At 39.2% G+C, this 18,815-nt stretch overlaps 1 protein-coding gene across 1 annotated transcript in view; it reads right to left on the bottom strand.

The window, feature by feature from the left end:
• MCPH1 (microcephalin 1) overlaps positions 1-18,815 on the bottom strand; it is a 244,832-nt gene that overhangs the window by 147,820 nt on the left and 78,197 nt on the right. The window contains exon 12 of the mRNA XM_011961508.1: positions 1,757-1,834. Coding sequence (XP_011816898.1) covers positions 1,757-1,834 — 78 coding nt within the window. The remainder of the gene's footprint in view (positions 1-1,756; positions 1,835-18,815) is intronic.

Raw genomic sequence — 18,815 nt, 5'->3', positions numbered from 1 at the left:
GGGACAGGGAGGATTGCTTGAACCCAGGAGGCAGAGCCTGCAGTGAGCCAAGATCACGCCACTGCACTCCTGCACTCCAGCCTGGGTGATGGAGCAAGACTGTATCTCCAAAAAAAAAAAAAGAAAAGAAAAGAAAATTTGAGAACACAGCTTTATACTCAGGACTACAAAACCATAAACTCCTAGAGTTTTAACTCCTTTTGAAATTTTCATAGTACAATTAATACTAATGAACATTTGTGTAAAGCTTTATAATTTAAAGGCAATCTCTCATATATTCTTTTCTGAGTCATTTGCAAGGAAGTTCAGAGTCCAGTCTACAACTAGCATCTACTATATGTCTGTCTTTACCTTAAAGTATTCTACCATTATTTCTTCTTTATTCCATTTTAAAATCTAATTTATTTTACGCCAACTTCTCCCCGCTCCCTTGACGTAGTTTTAGAACACATAGGTGTTGCTACATATTTTGAGTCAGTGATGGACTCTGGCAAAGTCAAGGCTCTGTTTTATTTCCACCAAGGTCCACTTTTCCAACAACTATTTAACTGAGTCAAGAACCTCCCTACCTTAGAACTGTATCTACTTTATATTTAAGAAGGTTTTATGAATTCAACAACGGTATCATGGCCTTGTATCAAGTTGAAAAACAACGGAAAATAAGAAAATTTCACAGCCTCAAAAGACAACAACAAGTTTCTATGATATCTCAATGGCAACAGTGATGTATACTTAGGCAGGGAAATGATAATGCAGGAAAAACTGGCAACAACACAATTTATATCAATTTTCCATGTAGGCAGGTGAAACAAAATTCAAGGACAAATCTCATTATGTCATTGGGCATCATATATAATCTCTTATGACCAAGAAGGGGGGGAATTTGTGTTTTTACTTTACACTTCAGTTCCTTACACAGTATTTCAAACAAACAGTTTTGCTGAGAGGAACTTTTCTCTCCTTAAGAAAACATTTATAAAGCTGAAAGGAAATCAAACAGTAATCTTAAAAATGAAAACAAACAACCCAACAACCTAGATCAACCTAGATAACTACAGTGATCAGGGAGCACAGTTCAACTCCTTTTTATGTTTTAGCCATACGGCCTACTCAAACAGCTAAATAACAATACGGGTGGCAGATAAAAATCACCAGTTATCTTTCAGATATTAATCTTTTGAATGAATAAACTGTCACAAACAAGTTAACATTTTTGAACATGAAAGGCAACTTCCGCACAATTCTGTATCCAACCAAACCTTAAATTACCCACTTAATTATTACTTCATCTTAAAAAAAATTAGAACCCAGAACTTTTTCATAAAGCATTTGAAAGTTGAAGTGAAATTTAGGAAAGTCATAAAAATATAAAGACTGCTATCACAGCACCAGCAAGCCATAATTTTTATACCTATCAGTTCTGCCTCTATTAACAGTAAAAACATTAAACAAGGTATAAGACTACTTGCCCAAGAATTCAGTCTTTTTTCAATTTTGTTTTTCTCAATTCTGAGGACTTTAATCATTAAATTTTCTTTGGACTGCATTCCTGACTACTTTTGGCAGGATGGTCTCACGTTCTCACGTTTGTTCTCACAAATAAATTGATAAAAGATGTTAAGTTCTGTGAATGTCTTTTTAATTATGGGCATAATTGTGCTTGACTTGATAAAAACTTAATTCTACCCTTACGTTTATAATAATTTCTTGAGAACACCAAATTGCATTTACCATCATAAAACAATATTTGACTTACAGGAGCTGCAGGGAAGTGATTAGACAGTTCGAATGGCTCCTCAGAAATCCAGTGACCCGATTCTAAAGACCACAGCACCTGCAAGTGATACAATAAGCAGATTTATTATACATTTATTAGGCTTAGTAGGCAATAAACCAAGAGTCACTTTGAAGACACAGCAAAAACAAAACAAAAAATTCAGCAGCGATACAGTCTGCAGATCTGAAATAGATGTGTTCTCAAACAATAAAGTCCCTTCAGAATCTTCATGTTGCATGAATGTTATGACTATTAATAAAAACTTGGTTAAGAAAAAGTCTCAAAACAAGAAAGCTGAGTCATTATTCTCATGAGGCCGAATATTTAAATATCATCCTGTTTTTACACAATGAAATATTATATATATATTTTTAATTCCAAGTTTCTAATTTGTGAAGTTTTATAAACAGTCCTCTATAAATATTCCAGATTTTATTAATTAAAACAGTGAATTAACAGAAGATGGATCACAAGCCTACATTCCAAAGCAATCCCTTTGGCTTGCGACTTGGTTTGTAACATTGGCTAATATTTTCAGAAGTCCCCCGGAATACCTTTGAAATTCCTTCCCAGACTTTGGAAGAGTAAAATGTCCCATAAACAAGCTTTCATCATCATCATTATCATCATCATTATACTCTTAGTATTTGAATCCCCACACTTTTAAATGATCAGTACAATCTTTTCCTTTTTAATTCAGTAATATCTGAGGTTCTGCAGCCGTCTCTACTCCAGGACCAAAATCCCTGAAAATCTGTCTCTATAAACCAGAAGTTTAGAGCTAAAATAATAAAGCTGGATTATATAATTCCTGTTTGTTTGTTTGTTTGTTTGTTTTTTGAGACAGACTCTCACTCTGTCATCCAGGCTGTAGTGCAGTGGTGCAATCTCGGATCACTGCAACCTCCACCTCCCAGGTTCAAGCGATTCTCCTGCCTCAGCCTTTCAAGTAGCTGGGACTACAGGCACCCAGCACCACACCTGGGTAATTTGTTTTGTATTTGTAGTAGAGATCAGGTTTCCCCATGTTGGCCAAGCTGGTCTCGAACTTCTGGCCTCAATTGATCTGCCAACCTCAGCCTCAATGCATGTTATTTAAGGAGATATAATAACAATATGTGAGGCTCCCCACAAACTCATAAAATTAACCCAGAAAATAAAAGGTAAAAATCAGGTTCATTTCAGACAAGAGGCAACATAGAAGTATAGTACAGTGAGAAATACAATGTACCAGTGACAGAAGCCAGGAACCAGCCTTAAAAATGCGTGTGGCATTCAAGTTCAAATATAATCCACATTAAAATGTCAACCGAATTTAAACAACCTCATGGAGAAAATTTATGTCCTCTGAATTTAGCCCTTTCTAAATGTTAAGAAAATAAAACCATAAGAGGCTAAAGTAGAGTTCTGGTCAGTAAATTAATTAATTTACATAGGCATCCCAGGAATTAATATTGTATAGAGATAGGAGAAAACACAAATTCAGTTGTATTAAAATCATCAAATCAGAAATACAGTGTAAACATTTTGCTCCAGTAGTTTCATCGGCCAAACACATCTTTACCTTAGTAGAGTGTTCAAAATAGCGAAAATCTACTTTGAAAGAGCACAGGTAAGGCTGTACGCAAACTTAAAAACAAAAGATTGGCCCAACATATTTCTCATAAGAAGGGCAGAGTGAATTCAGCATCTGCTGCATCAGGAATTCAGCATCTTGTAGGTAACACATTACATAATGAAAATAGTGTTTTTTACATTGTAATATTATCATTCATAAAACCCAAACCTTGCTGATGAATGTAACTAGTAACTACATCTGTGAATAGAAACTGCTTTATTTCTTCCTGTCTGATTTGTATGCACACTTTATTTCCCACCTTATTGCACTGGATAAGACCCTCCTGTTCAAGGCAGGGAAGGAGCAGTGAGAGCATTAGAGTTCTTTGAACAACTTTGTGAGGCAGACTTCTTCAGTTTACTGTGGTATAGGATATCATAAAAACCTAAAGTGTTCAACGTAATGTACCTATGTTCACATCAATGTATCTATTATGTTAATGTGTCTATGTTCAAATTAATCTATAGAAAGCACAAGCTTTTTTCTGTATTTATATTTTCGAAGCCACTTTAGCTTCATAGCAAAGTTAAGAGGAAAGTACAGAGAGCTCCCATACACCTCCTGCCCTGACACAAGCATTTCAATGTCTCCCACTGGAGTGCTACATGTGTTGTACCCAGTCATCCCATGTTGACACATTATTATCACCCAAAGTCCACAGTTTAAATTACAGTTCCTATAACTGAAAAGCATATACTATGATGGAGTACTGGTGCTGGTCAGTGGTTGCAGTGCTTCCCTAAGCTCTTTTCAACTTCCTATTTCTTTTTCTTTTCTTTTGAGACAGAGTCTTCCTCTGTCCCCCAGGCTGGAGTACAGTGGTGCAATCTTGGCTCACTGCAGCCTCCGTCTTCCTGGTTCAAGCAATTCTCCTGCCTCAGCCTCCTGTGTAGCTGAGACTACAGGCGCATATCACCATGCCTGGTTAATTTTTTTCTTTTTTTTTTTTAGTAGAGATGGAGTTTCACAGTATTGGTCAGCCCTGCCTCGGCCTCTCAATGTGTTAGGATTACAGGCATGAGCCACTGCACCCAGCCCTCTCAACTTCTTATTTCTCAAAGAATTACAAATTTCTGAGTGATCAAAAGGATTACTGCTAAATATGGGTAAATGTTACATTTCCAATTAGGATCAATCAAATTAATTTTTATTCATTCATTAGCTTACTAGTATTTTTCTTAACTGCCTAAGAAATTTTCTTCAGCCAAAACCAAATTTATTCACAAAGTATTTCATAAGCAAAAACACTGAACAAGGTATTCAATTTTTGACTTCTCAAAAAAAAAAATTTAAAGAGGGAAAACAACAAGCAATTATTGCAATGTCTAAGTGATGAGAGAAAACTTGGGGGGGCGGGAAGGCAATCTGTAAGAGGGATTTTAAGTTGGGCTTGAAAACATGACCCCATTTAATAATGACTCCCTACTGGTATGAAAAATACAACTGTAACATGAAGCTGGTTTAATTCACTGGAAAGCATTAATGATTGTGTTGAAAACATTTATTAACATTCACAATTTTTGATAGGCAACATTACTGTTAATCATAACAGTAAATTTATTCCACATTTCTAAATAGCCAGCCTTATCCAAGCATACCGCCCACCAGAGCTTACCACCCACCATACTGTGAAATTCAGCTGCAGTTGTGGTACTAAGAATACCTGTGGGAATGTAACTGGAAAGGAAAAAGGCGGGGGGAGGGGGGCGAGGGGGGCTTCCGTGTGGCAAAAGTCAACAATATTATTTTGCATACAAAAGACTCCACGTTGTGTAAAACAGAGGTCCTGGTACCACCAGTTTGTGGACTATTAGGAACCAGGCCACACAGCAGGAGGTGAGTGGCGGGTAAGCCACTGAAGGAAGCTTCATCTGTATTTACAGCTACTTCCCATTGCTGATCTGAGCTCTACCTCCTGATATGAGCTCCACCTCCTGTCAGATCAGCAGTGGCATTAGATTCTCATAGGAGCGTGAGCCCTGTTGTGAACTGTGCATGCGAGGGATCTAGGTTGCATGCTCCTTATGAGAATCTAAAGCCTGATGATCTGTCACTGTCTCTCGTCACCTCCCAATGGGACTGTCTAATTGCAGAAAACAAGCTCAGGACTCCCACTGATTTTACATGACGGTGAGTTGTATACTTATTTCATTATATATTACAATGTAATAATAATAGAAATAAAATGCACAATAAGTGTAATGTGCTTGAATCATTCCGAAACCATTCCTCCCTCACCCTCTCAATCCCCCAGTCCCTGAAAAAATTGTCTTTCACAAAACTGGTTCATGGTGCCAAAAAGGTTGGGGACTGCTGGTATAAAATGCCACTTGATTAATTAAAAATCAAATCTGATAGTTAGAAACTTGTCCCACAGATGTAAGCCATAGGAATGTAGCTGATTTCAAACAGTTCAAAAGTATGTTTTACATTCCACTTTACTGGATGATACTTCAGGAGTAAAGTTAGACATATCTTTACTTTAATCATTGAAAGTGATTGGGGTGTTTCTGCCACTGTCTCCTCCATCCACCTCTCACTCCACTGACTGTGGTAAAAAGTGTGGCTGTAGGTGTTTATGGAAGGTTATTTATTATAAGATTTTTTTATTATCTACATTATTTATTATAAGAATAACAAAAGTAATAATTATTAATTTGTTACTAATTTAAGCTAACAAAATTATAAAAATCAAATTACAAAGATTTTTCTCATCAGATTTTATAGATCCTTTGTCTTAGTTGTTAGGGTAATTGGTTTTCTCAAACAACATTTATGAGAGTTTGCTAGTTTGTATGCTGTTTTGGATTTTTCTAAAGAAAGAAGAAGAATATTTGTGATTCTTCCCCAACTAAACAGTGTAATGTACTGGTTAAAAGCACAGAATTCAACAACTGGGTTTAAACCAATGTCTATCTTTTTACAGATTTATGACAAGGGGCAGGTTAATGTTTCTGCCACATGAAGACATTATGTATCATTATTAACTACAAAAGTACCCATGTAGTCAATGAAATAGTATAGCAATGAAGTTATTTCTAGGTTATACTGAACTTCAGGAGAAAAAATTGGGGATGTCAACGGTACAATTTTTAACAACAAAATAATAGGGTACTTATGTCCCAAGCATTTTCAAGTCAGAAAATAAAGAAGGTCTAGTCTTCTGAAGAGACCAGCTTGAACTGGCAAAATTTCAAGGCAATAATATCTGTTCCAAAATAAGCTATTCTTCTGTATTTCCAACACATCTCATAGCATCAAGAAATGCTTCCTATAATTCCATAAAGTTCTTTTAAAAATACAAACCTATTTAGTAGTTGTAGTCGTGCCTTAACAAAGCAATTTCCCACATATGACGACTTTTTTAAGTGAGGTGAAATTGGCATAATATACCATTAACGATTTTAAAGTATGCAACTCAGTGGCATTTTGTATCATGATGCTGTGCAACCAGCACCTCTTTCTAGTTTCAAAACGCTTTCATCACCCCAGAAAAACATCCCGTACCTGTTAAGTAATCACTCCCCATCCCTCTCTCCCCTCCATCCCTGGTAACTTCTACCTCGTTTTCTATTCTATGGCTTTACCTATTTTGGATATATTGTATGAAAGGAATTATACAACATGTGCCTTCTGTGTCTCGCTCTTTTCACTCAGTGTGATTCAAGGTTCATCCAAGTTACGCTTTTAATGAGGGCTAGTGATCGGTGTCAAAAATGCTTGTTAAATAATAACAGTATTTAATATTTATTGAGTGTATACTGAGTACTTTATTTAGGTAATCTTTCCATTCTTTTACAGATAAAGAAACCGCCTTGGCCAGGCACGGTGGCTCACGCCTGTAATCCCAGCACTTTGGGAGGCCAAGGTGGGTGGATCACGAGGTCAGGAGATCGAGACCACGGTGAAACCCTGTCTCTACTAAAAACTACAAAAAATTAGCCAGACGTGGTGGTGGGTGCCTGTAGTCCCAGCTACTTGGGAGCCTGAGGCAGGAGAATGGCATGAACCTGGGAAGTGGAGCTTGCAGTAAGCTGAGATCGCACCACTGCACTCCAGCCTGGGCGACAGAGCAAGACTCCATCTCAAAAAGAAAAAAAAAAAAGAGAGAAAAAAAAGAAACTGCCTTACCCAAGGTTACACAGCTACAGTGTAGCAGGGTTAGCAGTAAAATCCACTGCCTTATCCATTAATCTTTTCAAAACATGTAGCGGTCAGAGAATGCCCATATCAAGGTTTACAGCTATAGAAGATAAAAAATATTCTCTAGGCTATCTTTGGAAGTAGATGCTAGAACGAAGGTGGGCTATGAATTGAAGAAGAGCTGAATTCAAATTCAAAATTCACCATTTCTGGCCGGGTGCAGTGGCTCATGCCTCTAATCCTAGTACTTTGGGAGGCCAAGATGGGTGGATCACTTGAGGTCAGGAATTTGAGACCAGCCTGGCCAACATGGTGAAACCCTGTCTCTACAAAAAACAAAAATTAGCCAGGTGTGGTGGCATGCACCTGTAATCCCAGCTACTCAACAGGCTGAGGCACAAGAATTGCTTGAACCCAGGAGACAGAGGTTGCAGTGAGCCAAGATCATGCCACTGTACTCCAGCCTGGGCAACAGAGTGAGACTCCATCTCAAAAAAAGTTTTTTCTTATTTTTTTCTTTTTCTTTTTTTTTTTTTTACCCTTTCCAAGCACTGTCGTATTTTGCATCCTGGGGACCCAATGCTGGGTCACAGGACCAGCAGCGTGGACCTCACCTCAAGCCTGAGTAGACCCAGACCACTGAACCAGGATCTGTACTTCAGTAAGATCCCCCAGGTGATCCACACGTTAGTAAGGTGTAAAAAGCACTGCTCTAGCTGTCTCATAAAGAAAGGGGCAGGAAGCTAAATATCTAACACAGCCTATTTAACCAAGAAAGGGAAGATAAGTAATAAAGTACTAAAAGTATGTGGTTAAGAACACGTTTCCCTTTTAAAAGACATTGACTGACAGAGACTGAATTCCAGGTGGTGAGAGGGAAAACAAGCTGCATGCTGACCTAGGCTTGAATATTCTTACGAAAAAGCTCAACTCAGTTGGACACAGACATTTAAGTTCAATTTATTCTGCTTGCACTCTACCTAATCCTTTCCAGTTTCCACAAATGAAAATGGGTGATTCTCAGATGTTAAGACTTAACTGCTCAGTAATATCCACTTTATAAATACAGCTAAGCAATGACCAGGGCGACCCAGCATGTCACCACTGTACTCACATGTGAAGTCCAAACATCTTTATAAATAACTAAGTGCGTACTTGTCTTATCAAAAGGAAAACAAAGAAATAAATATAACAAATTCCAATGTAACTAAAATAAATAGCAGAAACATCACTTCACTGTATGAAAACACAGCAGAAATTATTACCAACACAGACAATAAACCAAATATTATGGCTACTAAGAGTGATCACTATTTTTTGTTAATCTTTCTGTGAGTTTGAATTACAAAGTTGTTTTTCCTAAATGAACATCAGGTCATCTTATATGAATGAATTTTAACAAGAAACACATTAACTACATGGGTAATTTGCAATTTAGGCTGATGCATAATTTTTATGTAATATTTTTAACTCATCAGGAGTGAGAAGAAATTCTGAGATTTTTTTTTTTAAAAAAAGGTCATCCATCTACTCATTTATTCATTCAGTAAGTAAGGACTGAGTTCCATGTCCGATCCTAGGTCCTGGGGCTATGCCCTCGAAGGATTGGCCATTGATAACCAACCAGTGTCCACTAAAGAGGACACTTACATTTTTAAAACATTCTTCCTTGTGCCAGGGAGAGTATGGCTGTCTCTAAAATACTGTCAAAACTACTGTTTACAATTTAACACTTGAAATAAATGATCTACTACAATAAACTGTATACACAGAATATTAGAAATACATAAAAAGAAAAAAGATGGTGAATAATAGTAGTGTGTGTATATTCTTTCTTATTTTGCTGTTACCCAGCAAAACTAAAGTCAAAAGAAATTGCAGGGCCAGGCGTGGTGGCTCACAAGGAAGAGGCGGGGGGATTGCCTGAGCTCAGGAGTTCGATTCCAGTCTGGGCAACATGGTGAAACCCCACCTTTACTAAAATACAAAACATTAGCCAGGCAGGGCGGCGTGCACCTGTAATCCCAGCTACTCCCAGCTACTCAAGAGGCTGAGGCGGGAGAATCACTAGAACCCAGGAGGCAGAGGTTGCAGTGAGCTGAGATCACACCACTGCCCTCCAGCCTGGGCGACAGAGTAAGACTTCGTCTCAAAAAAAAAAAAAAAGAAGGAAATTGCATAACATTCATTGGAGAGGCGGCGTATGTTGACAGAGTTTGAATTTGTGTCCCCATCCAAATCGCAGGTTGAATTGTAATCACCAGTGTTGAAGGTGGGGCCCGGTGGGAGGTGACTGGATCCTGGGGGCAGAGTTCTCACGAATGGTTCAGCCCCATCCCACCTTAGCACTGCATAGTGAAATGAGTTCTCAAGAGATCTGGTTGTTTAAAAGTGTGTAAAACCCCCACGCCCTTTCCTGTTGCTCCGCCCACGGAAGATGGGGCCACTTCCCGGCTTTGCTTTCTGCCATGATTGAAACTTTCCTGAGGCCTCCCTGGAAGCTACTATGCTTCAGCCTGCAGAAGCGTGAGCCAATGAAACCTCTTTTCTCCATAAATTACTCAGGCTCGGGTATTTCTTTATGGCGGTGTGAGAACAGACTAATACATACGTGGCACAGCAAAAAATCATGGGCAGCCTACAGAAGAAGAGTGGGGCCACGCTAAGGACAAAAGCACTTGACTCTGCCATAGCCTCCCTAGAGCCACTAGCCAGGAAGCAGACAATGGTATTTACAGGGCAAAGCTAAGTACGCAGTCTCTGTATTACCCAAGAGTACAATAATTTAACAATAATCATTATCAATTAATCAATTAATTACTTAAGCCAATCAATAATTGGATAATGAAATATCAATAATTTTTTATTAAATATTGTTAATTATTAATTTATTTAATGATTTAATATAAAATATTTAATTTAAAATTTTAAAATTTTAAATTTTAATATTCTAAAATTTTAATATAAAGTATTTAATATTAATTTTAATAACATTACTAATTATTAATATATTATTAATGCATACAATGCTTGTTAAATTATTAGGCAGAACTTTAATATTGTGGCAGACAAGCTTTCAGAAACAAGAACCCATGAAAAAGAACTAAAAAACAGATCTATTATGAACCTATGGCAAGCTGTTACTTTAGCTGAGAAAACTGCATTACATAATACTTATTCTCTGGTTAAGGACAGTCTAACAAATTTTCTGTACTAAATTTTCCTATGAAATTCATTTCATTTGGAATTCCTATTCAATTCATTGGAAATGAATTTTAGGAGAAATGCATTAGGTGGATCATACATCAGAAGTATCAGGCAGCAAAATGTACAATGTTGTCAGTTATAGCTTTGAGAAAAAGTACAACAGTTTTCTAAAATCCAGTATTTCTTACATCAGCTATCTTCAGAAGCTAACATTGTGCCTAAAACCAAATTCACAGAGGATCCTTACACAGAGACTGTAACAGAAGTATGACGTTCCTTGGAAATCTATTTTAACTTGGGGATAGAGTTTAGAAGCCTTGAAAGAAGAGATGGTTAACAATACCCCCAAAGTCCCTGAGGGACATCTAAATGATATCTAAATGATGGACAGCTGAAGACAGTTTTTGAAGTTACAGATAAAATCAAACCATGGTTAAATTTTCCAATGAAGACCTGAAGTTAACATATTCTGTGCTATTATTTAATACAGCGAGAACTGCTTGATTGAAGTGAAAATTCAGATGCCTGGCAGAACACTGCAAAGGTTAAAGTGCACCTTTAGGTATGGCCAAAGCTTGGAATTTGTGCTGCAGTTCAGCATGGACCAAGTTGAGGTCCTAGAGGTCTCAGTCGTAAAGCAAACGCGGGGAACTGAGGTCTACAGTGAAGACCTGTGTTACTTCACGGTTGATCCAAGTTAACAGAAAAGTAAAGACAAACGGTGTGATTTGGAAAAGGATGGGTGGCAACAAGTACCCTCTCGACTTGTTAGCCTTATCCATTTAAAGGATTTGCCAAATACAGCAACTTTTTCATTAATATACATAATCTTAGTTTACTTTTTAAATTTTTTTTCCCTGATAACTCAGCCAACAGATTCAAATGCTTCCCAAGGCCACACTCAACTCACCATAATGCAACCACATTGCCAAGCACCAGGACGATGATCTGTGTTGCCGTTGGCAATACTAGAGGGCTCGAGTCACACTTTATAGTGTCCTATTTGCTGCGAACCAATTTCTCTGATGTAGCAGCAGCAGTACGTCTAGGAATAACGTATGAGCAATACGTCTGATAATAATCCCTAACTCAGCAAATGGCACCATTACACATAACCCTAGTGCTTCCACTGCTTTATGTACCATTGACTCTTCAACTCTCTTAATCATTGGATTCAGCCTGCTTTTTTCAAGGTCTCTGACAACATCCACCTGATGAAATTGAACAGTGGCTTCTGTCTCCTCTATTCACCTTCCAGCAGCACTCAGCACAGCTGAGCATCCTTCCTTCCTGGAACAGTCCCCCTTCTGACTGACGCCACATTCCCCTGGTGTCTCCCCCAGGTTGCTAGCTAGCCGTTCCCGGGTCCCCTTGCCTCCCCCTTCTCCCTGACTTCTGCATGGCAGCACAGCCCTGAGGTCAAACCTAAACTCACTGTTTTCTTCATTCTACACTCCCTTCCAGTTACCATGGCTGGAGGGAATAACCTTTCCTCTGAACACATGTACATATATATATAATCTGATATGTGATATCTCTATTTGAATGTCTACTAGGAATCTCAGACTCAATATGCCTACATCAATTTTTTGTTGTACCCCAAACCCTGCACACAATTTTCTCCCCCTAGAATTCCCTAACTCAGCAAATGGCACCATTATCTATAGTTAGTTGCCCCAGGAAAAAATTTAGGTGGGAGTCTTCTTGACTTCTCCATTCCCACACACCTCACATTATAGATTCCACTAGATCTCCCTAGGAAGCACGCCGACCTGCTCTCTCCTCCCCACCTATCAACCCCTCCTCTAGACACAGCTGCAGTCATTTCTCACCTCGATGATCCTAGCTGCCTCCTGCTGCCCACCCTGTTCTTACCTCCCTGCAATCCATTCTTTGCTGAGAGGCCAGAGCCACTCTGTAGTTAAAATAGTCTGATGGCTTCTGCCTCCCACGCTTTGATCTACACAGCCATACTGGGGCCCTACAGCCTTCTCCAACACCTGTCCTCCTCACTCCTGGTGCCTCAGGTATTTCTCTTTCTTGCAAAGGTGCAGCCTTAGGACCCGTGCGCTGGCTTTTCTGTGCCAGGTGCACTACATAGATTCCGTCTAGCACCTTTAGAAAATTAAAGAAAAAATATTAATGTAAAAATTTGAAAACGGTGATCAAACTTTATTCCTAATCATGTCTGTGGTTGCATCGCAGGGTGACTCCACAGTCTTCTCCCACTAAAAAAATCACTTTGACTCTTTCAAACTCCAACATTCGTCATTCTTAGCACTCACAGGCTTGTCCACATCTTTTCAAATGTCCTCCTGGAGGGCAGCACCAAAGCCCTCAATTTTCCAGATGAATCACTTTTTGGTATCTGTCCTCAATCAGGAGATTACGGTCCTGGTGGGAAATGCGCACCTTGGGGTCTTGCCAGGAGCAACAGACAGGGCGATGGAGGACCTAGACCGCAGCGCCTGCTCCCCATGCTCCCAGAGTGGCCAGTGGCCATGCTGACACAGCCTTCAGGAGCCTCTGCAAAGAACGAGCTCCAGCACTGTTCAGGAACCACCTCAAGTGAAAGGAGCAGACAGATTCTGTGTCTATGCCTGGGCAAAACCAGAATCCATTATTTTAATAAGGAAAATGTACAAATTAGGTGTCCCGGAGATAGCTGTTCATAGTCACTGCCTTAAAACAATGCCGTGACAGAGATGTGTTTCTAAGATCCACATTCAAGTCAGACAAACTATTTTTGCCCAGAGTCTCCATCACTAAACTCACTGTTTATTTGCAGCATCCTTCTTGGCTGCAAAAATGTTCTGTCAGGATCCAGTGAGACAGTGCATGGGAAAACACTCTGTGAAGTATAAAGTCCTTTACCACGGTATAATCTGTAGCAGGATAAAAAAGACTTTGAAATCAAATCGTGAAAGTTCAGAGACCCAGGCCTGAGATCCTAGTTAGTTTGCAAGTGCGAGCAATAAATGTCTGCTAGAGAGAACTGAAGGGAACCCTCAGAAACTCAGCGTCAGTGTGACACACCAAGTACAATGTGGCTGAAAATTATTCTTAACATGAGTTATGAAGTTAATCTGCCATCTTAAGGTTAAAAAGAGAATGGTTTTTCAAGATGATCCCTTTTGAATAGACTTGGGAATGCAGGGTGGTGTTAGTTCATCACTAACACCAGTGAAAAGCCGAGATTCCACTTCTGGTTCTACCATGAGTTATAATCTTAGAAGAGGGGCTCAGCATTCCTTTAATGTAAAATGAGAGGCATGAACTGAGTGAACTGCTTGTGTCCTTCTAACAGTTCATTGATTCTATGCTCACCACTGATAAAAACATGTCTCATCTGACTCACTGCTTACTAAGTTCAGTGTGGATCACATTATCTCAAGAAAATAGTCATGATGACATCATTTTTGATAAAGAAAACACTAGATTATTTGTTGATAGTTAGCGGCCTTGACATTTTGTTATAAAGCTGATTTAGCTTTTAAGCCCTACACTTGTATTTATAAGTGAATTAGCTTTAAATCTCTATTATCAGATCCTTTTCACAAGCTGCTCAGGACCAAAATCTTAAAATCTGAATCCAGGCTGAGTTATTCCTCACTGTGCTGGACAGAGTGACGCGGAGTGGTAGCTGGAAAAGGGGAAGACTGGATCATAGGACACTCCGCTTGTATTTTAGCATTCACAAAAGGGCTTCGAGGGAAAGCAGAATTGTGGGTAAGTCACAGGAAAATTCAGGAAACACCAAATTAAGTGAGAGTGGGATAAAGAGTATTTAAAGGTTCAAATTGTACTACGCTTGAACAACACATAACAAAACAATGCGAGTCTAAAGGGACACTTTGGTCAAATTAATTTCTTTATTTTTCTGTTGTGTTACTTCCTGTCTCCCATAAATAGGAAGCTCGGCAACTCCTGGCATGGTTTTCTATTTCCATGTATCTGCCAGACAATTCGGTCACGAAGGAGGAAAAACATAAATTATTCTCTTTCCTGAAAACAGTAGAGCTAACACTGGAGGTGTGAACTGCTGTAAACATGGAAAAATTGCCAATAAACTTCTCAAAAACATTAAGTCAAAATTCAAACTGAATTTTGTTATAAAATCGTCACAGTTTCTGATATGACTAGCTGGGCCACATACAACCATCTAATTCTGAAGAACTGCTACAATTCTCCTTTACAAGAAATTTCCAGAGAATACCACACAAACCCTGAAGTAAAAACATGCTCAGTAATGTTTTTCTTGGAGGCAAGTTTATACTGCTAGCCAAAGAGAATATTTTAAGAATCCCCCAATTGCATTAGAGACAGGGGTAGAAGGAGGAGGACGAGAGACAGCGAGAGTGCCAGAGAGAGAAAGAGACATTCCTTGTACACAGTCAGTGTATATAATATATGATATGGATACTTCAAATCTTGACCCTAAAAGAAATTGGAACTGTGAAGTTTATATCTGAAGTTATATACAAGACATAGATAAATATTAAATTGGGTGCTAAACTTTAAACATTATATAGAATGGCTTTGTAAATGGTGGTGGCAACTATCCTCTCTCAAATTTCTTATGTTTATACTATTGAATTTATTTAAAAGTTAAAGGAGGGGGCCATGCAAAAAGCAGCAGTCATCTTTGTCTTCTTGAAGACTGAGATAAACAGAGAAAGTGACTCAGCTTGTTTCTAAAGTTTTTGAGGGTGCAAGTCAGGAGCAACCTATGAACATCAATACAATATAAATATCTGTGTGATTTATATATGTGTGATATATTATACCTGACAGCCCTCATGGTTACCTTGTAATCACACAAACAGATATTACACCTGAAGTCATAGGCCATCTAGGCCTTCGCAGTCTCCCAAGAGTTGATACTATTCACAAATAGCAACATCATCAGTAAGGCAAGGGCAATACAGACACACATTTGTGACCTTTTGCCATGAACAAGGGGAAAAAAGGTAGCACAGAGGGCAAAGATCAATTTAGGGAAAGTTGAGGTTTTAAATTATTTTCATTTTTTTTAAGATAGAAGAGCTGGGATGAAGCTTCAGTGCTAACAGAAGTACAGGGACAGAGGGAGCAGTTGAAGGTACGGGAGCCTGTAAACTTCAGCACACAGAAGGAAAGGAAACCTAGTTCTGAAACCAAGACACTAGCCTGGTCCTACCAGTGCCCAAATATCTCCATTTGGAAAGCACAGTAGATATGTAAGATATACTTTTTTTTTTTTTTTTTTTTTTTGAGACAGAGTCTCACTCTGTCACCCAGGCTGGAGTGCAGTGGTGTGATCTCCGCCCACTGCAACCTCCCTCTGAGTTCAAGAGATGCTCCTGCCTCCGCCTCCCGAGTAGCTGGGATTACAGGTGGCTGCCACCGTGCCCGGTTAACTTTTGTATTTTTAGTGGAGACAGAGTTTCACCATCTTGGCCAGGCTGGTCTTGAACTGCTGGACCTCGTGATCCACCCACTTCGGCCTCCCAAAGTGCTGGGAGTACAGGCGTGAACCACTGTACCCAGCCTAGATATACTTTTTAATTTAAATTTACAAATAATAAAATTTACTCGTGTGTGCATATGTGTGTACAGTTCTCTGTGTTTTAATACATGCACAGATTCTGTAACCATTGCCACTAACGACACAGCACAATTCCAGTGCCCCAAAGATGTGACAGCTGCTATTGCTCTGCAGAGGCAGATGCTACTCTCACCTTAATGTGTGGCAACCACTCATCTGTTCTCCTTCCCTACAGTATGGCCTTGTCTAGAATGACAAAGAAATGGCCTTATACAGTACGTGACCTTCTGAGATCAGCTATTCCACTTGGCGTGATGAACCCGAGAGTCATGCAAGCTGCTGCACCTATCACCATTCCTTCCGATTCCTGAGTTACACTCCACAGCATGGATGGTCCAGCTGGTTGATCCATTCACCCACTGGAGGGACAGCTGTGCTGTTTCCAGGTCCACTTGATGATAAGTAAAGCTGCTACAAACATTCACGTACAGACTCTATGTGAACACAAGCTTTCATTTCTCCGAGGCAAATATCTGGGAGTGGGACTGCTGAGTGGACATTTAGCTTTCTGTGAAACTGCCAAACTGTTTCTCAGAGTGGCTGGACCACTTCCCACTCGCACTAGCAGCCGTTCCAGCTGCGCTGGCTCCTTGCTAGAGTGGGACTGTTATTTTTTATTTTAGCCATTTAAATGGATATGTAGTGGATCTCACCATATTTCTGAAGTGAGCAATAATGATGAGAATCTTTTTAGATGCTTATTTGCCATCTGTGTGTCCTCAGTAAAATGTCTATACAAGTCTTTTCTTTGCCAGTTTTTGTTTGGGCTGTTTGTTTTCTTATTGTTCAGTATTGAGAGTTCTTTACATATTCCAGACATAAATCTTTTGTCAGATATAAGATTTGCAAATGTTTTCTTCTGATCTCTCCATAATATCTTTCACAGAGTAAAGCTTTCAATTTTGATGAAATCTAATTTATCAATGTTTTCTGTTACTGATCATGCTTTTGGTGTATCTAAGAACTCTTTGCCTATACCAAGATCATTTTTCTTGTTTGTTTACTTATAGAAGTTTTATACCTTTACATTTAGTCTATGATCCATTGGATGTAATTTTTTTGGCCCACGTAAGGTACAGAATGAGGTTCTCCCTTCCTTCTTCCTCTCCTCTCCTCTCTTCTTTCCTTTCCTTTTCTTTTCTTTTTTGAGACAGGGTGTCTCTCTGTCACTCAGGCTGAAGTGCAGTGGCATAGTATTGGCTCATTGCAACCTCCACCTCACCGGTTCAAGTGATTCTTGTGCCTCAGCCTCCTGAGTAGCTGGGATTACAGGCAGGTGCCACCACGCCCAGCTGTTTTTTTTATTTTTGGTAGAGACGGGGTTTCACCATGTTGACCAGGCTGGTCTGCAATTCCTGACCTCAGGTGATCCACCCAAAGTGTTGGGAAGGTTCCTTTTCTTGCTTGTGTATGTCCAACTGCTCCAACACCACTTGTTGAAAAGACTGAATTTCTCCACTGAATTGCCTTCATGCCTTTGTCAAAACCCATGGGATATATTTTCGGGGTCTATTTCTGGATTCTCTATCTGTCCTGTGTGTCTACCAATACCACACTGCCTTGAGGACCACAGCTTGAAGGGATGCCCCAAAACCAGGTAGTGCCAGTCCTCCTCCTTGTTATTTTCTAAATTGTTTTGGCTATTCTGGCTCCTTAACGTCTCCACAGAAATTTTAGAACCAGCTTGTCTGTATCTTGAAAGATTCTGCTGAGATTTTGAATGGAATGTGTCAAATCTATAGATCATTTTGGGGAGGAGTGACATGTTCACTGTACTATGTCTTCCAATCCATGAACATTGTATGTCTTTTAATATACTCAGTTCTTTGATCTTTAAAATCAGCATTTTGTAGTTTTCAGCATACCGATCCTGCACTTATTAGCTTTAACTGAAGTTTCAATGGAATTCTTGCATCTGGATGACTTGCTCAAGTCAGTTGTCAGCTCTAATTGCTGTTTTGTAGATTGCTTGTGACTATCTACATAGAAAATTGTGTGGTTCACAAATAGAGATAGCTTTATTTCTTCCTTTCTAACCTACATGCCTTTTATTACCTTTTCTTGTCTGATTGCCTTGTACCTCATTCATTCACAGTCCAGACTAAAGATCAGAAGTTTATTAAATAATGTGTTTTAATGCCCACCTTTCTCACATCAAGTAATCCCAGAAGAGATAAAATAACCTAAAATTTCACCCAGTTCTGTTTCTGTGTATGATTAGTTGGGGAGTACTGGCAGGACACCATATCAAGTAATCCCAGAAGAGATACAATAACCTAAAATTTTACCCAGTTCTGTTTCTGTGTATGATTAGTTGGGGAATACTGGCAGGACACTGAGCAGAGACATGCAGACAACCAGGGAGCAGGTCTCTATCCATGTCGACAGCAAAGGCAGTACATTCTCACATCTGACCTCTATGGACTTCTCAAAGTCCCAAAAGAAGAAGTTGGGTAAAGAATCCTGTACAGATGCATATCTTT

This window comes from Colobus angolensis, unplaced genomic scaffold (assembly GCF_000951035.1).
Source record: "Colobus angolensis palliatus isolate OR3802 unplaced genomic scaffold, Cang.pa_1.0 Scaffold559, whole genome shotgun sequence".
NCBI lineage: Eukaryota > Metazoa > Chordata > Mammalia > Primates > Cercopithecidae > Colobus > Colobus angolensis.
Note: the sequence above shows the minus strand (reverse complement) of the source record. Positions and strands in the feature narration are given on the sequence as shown.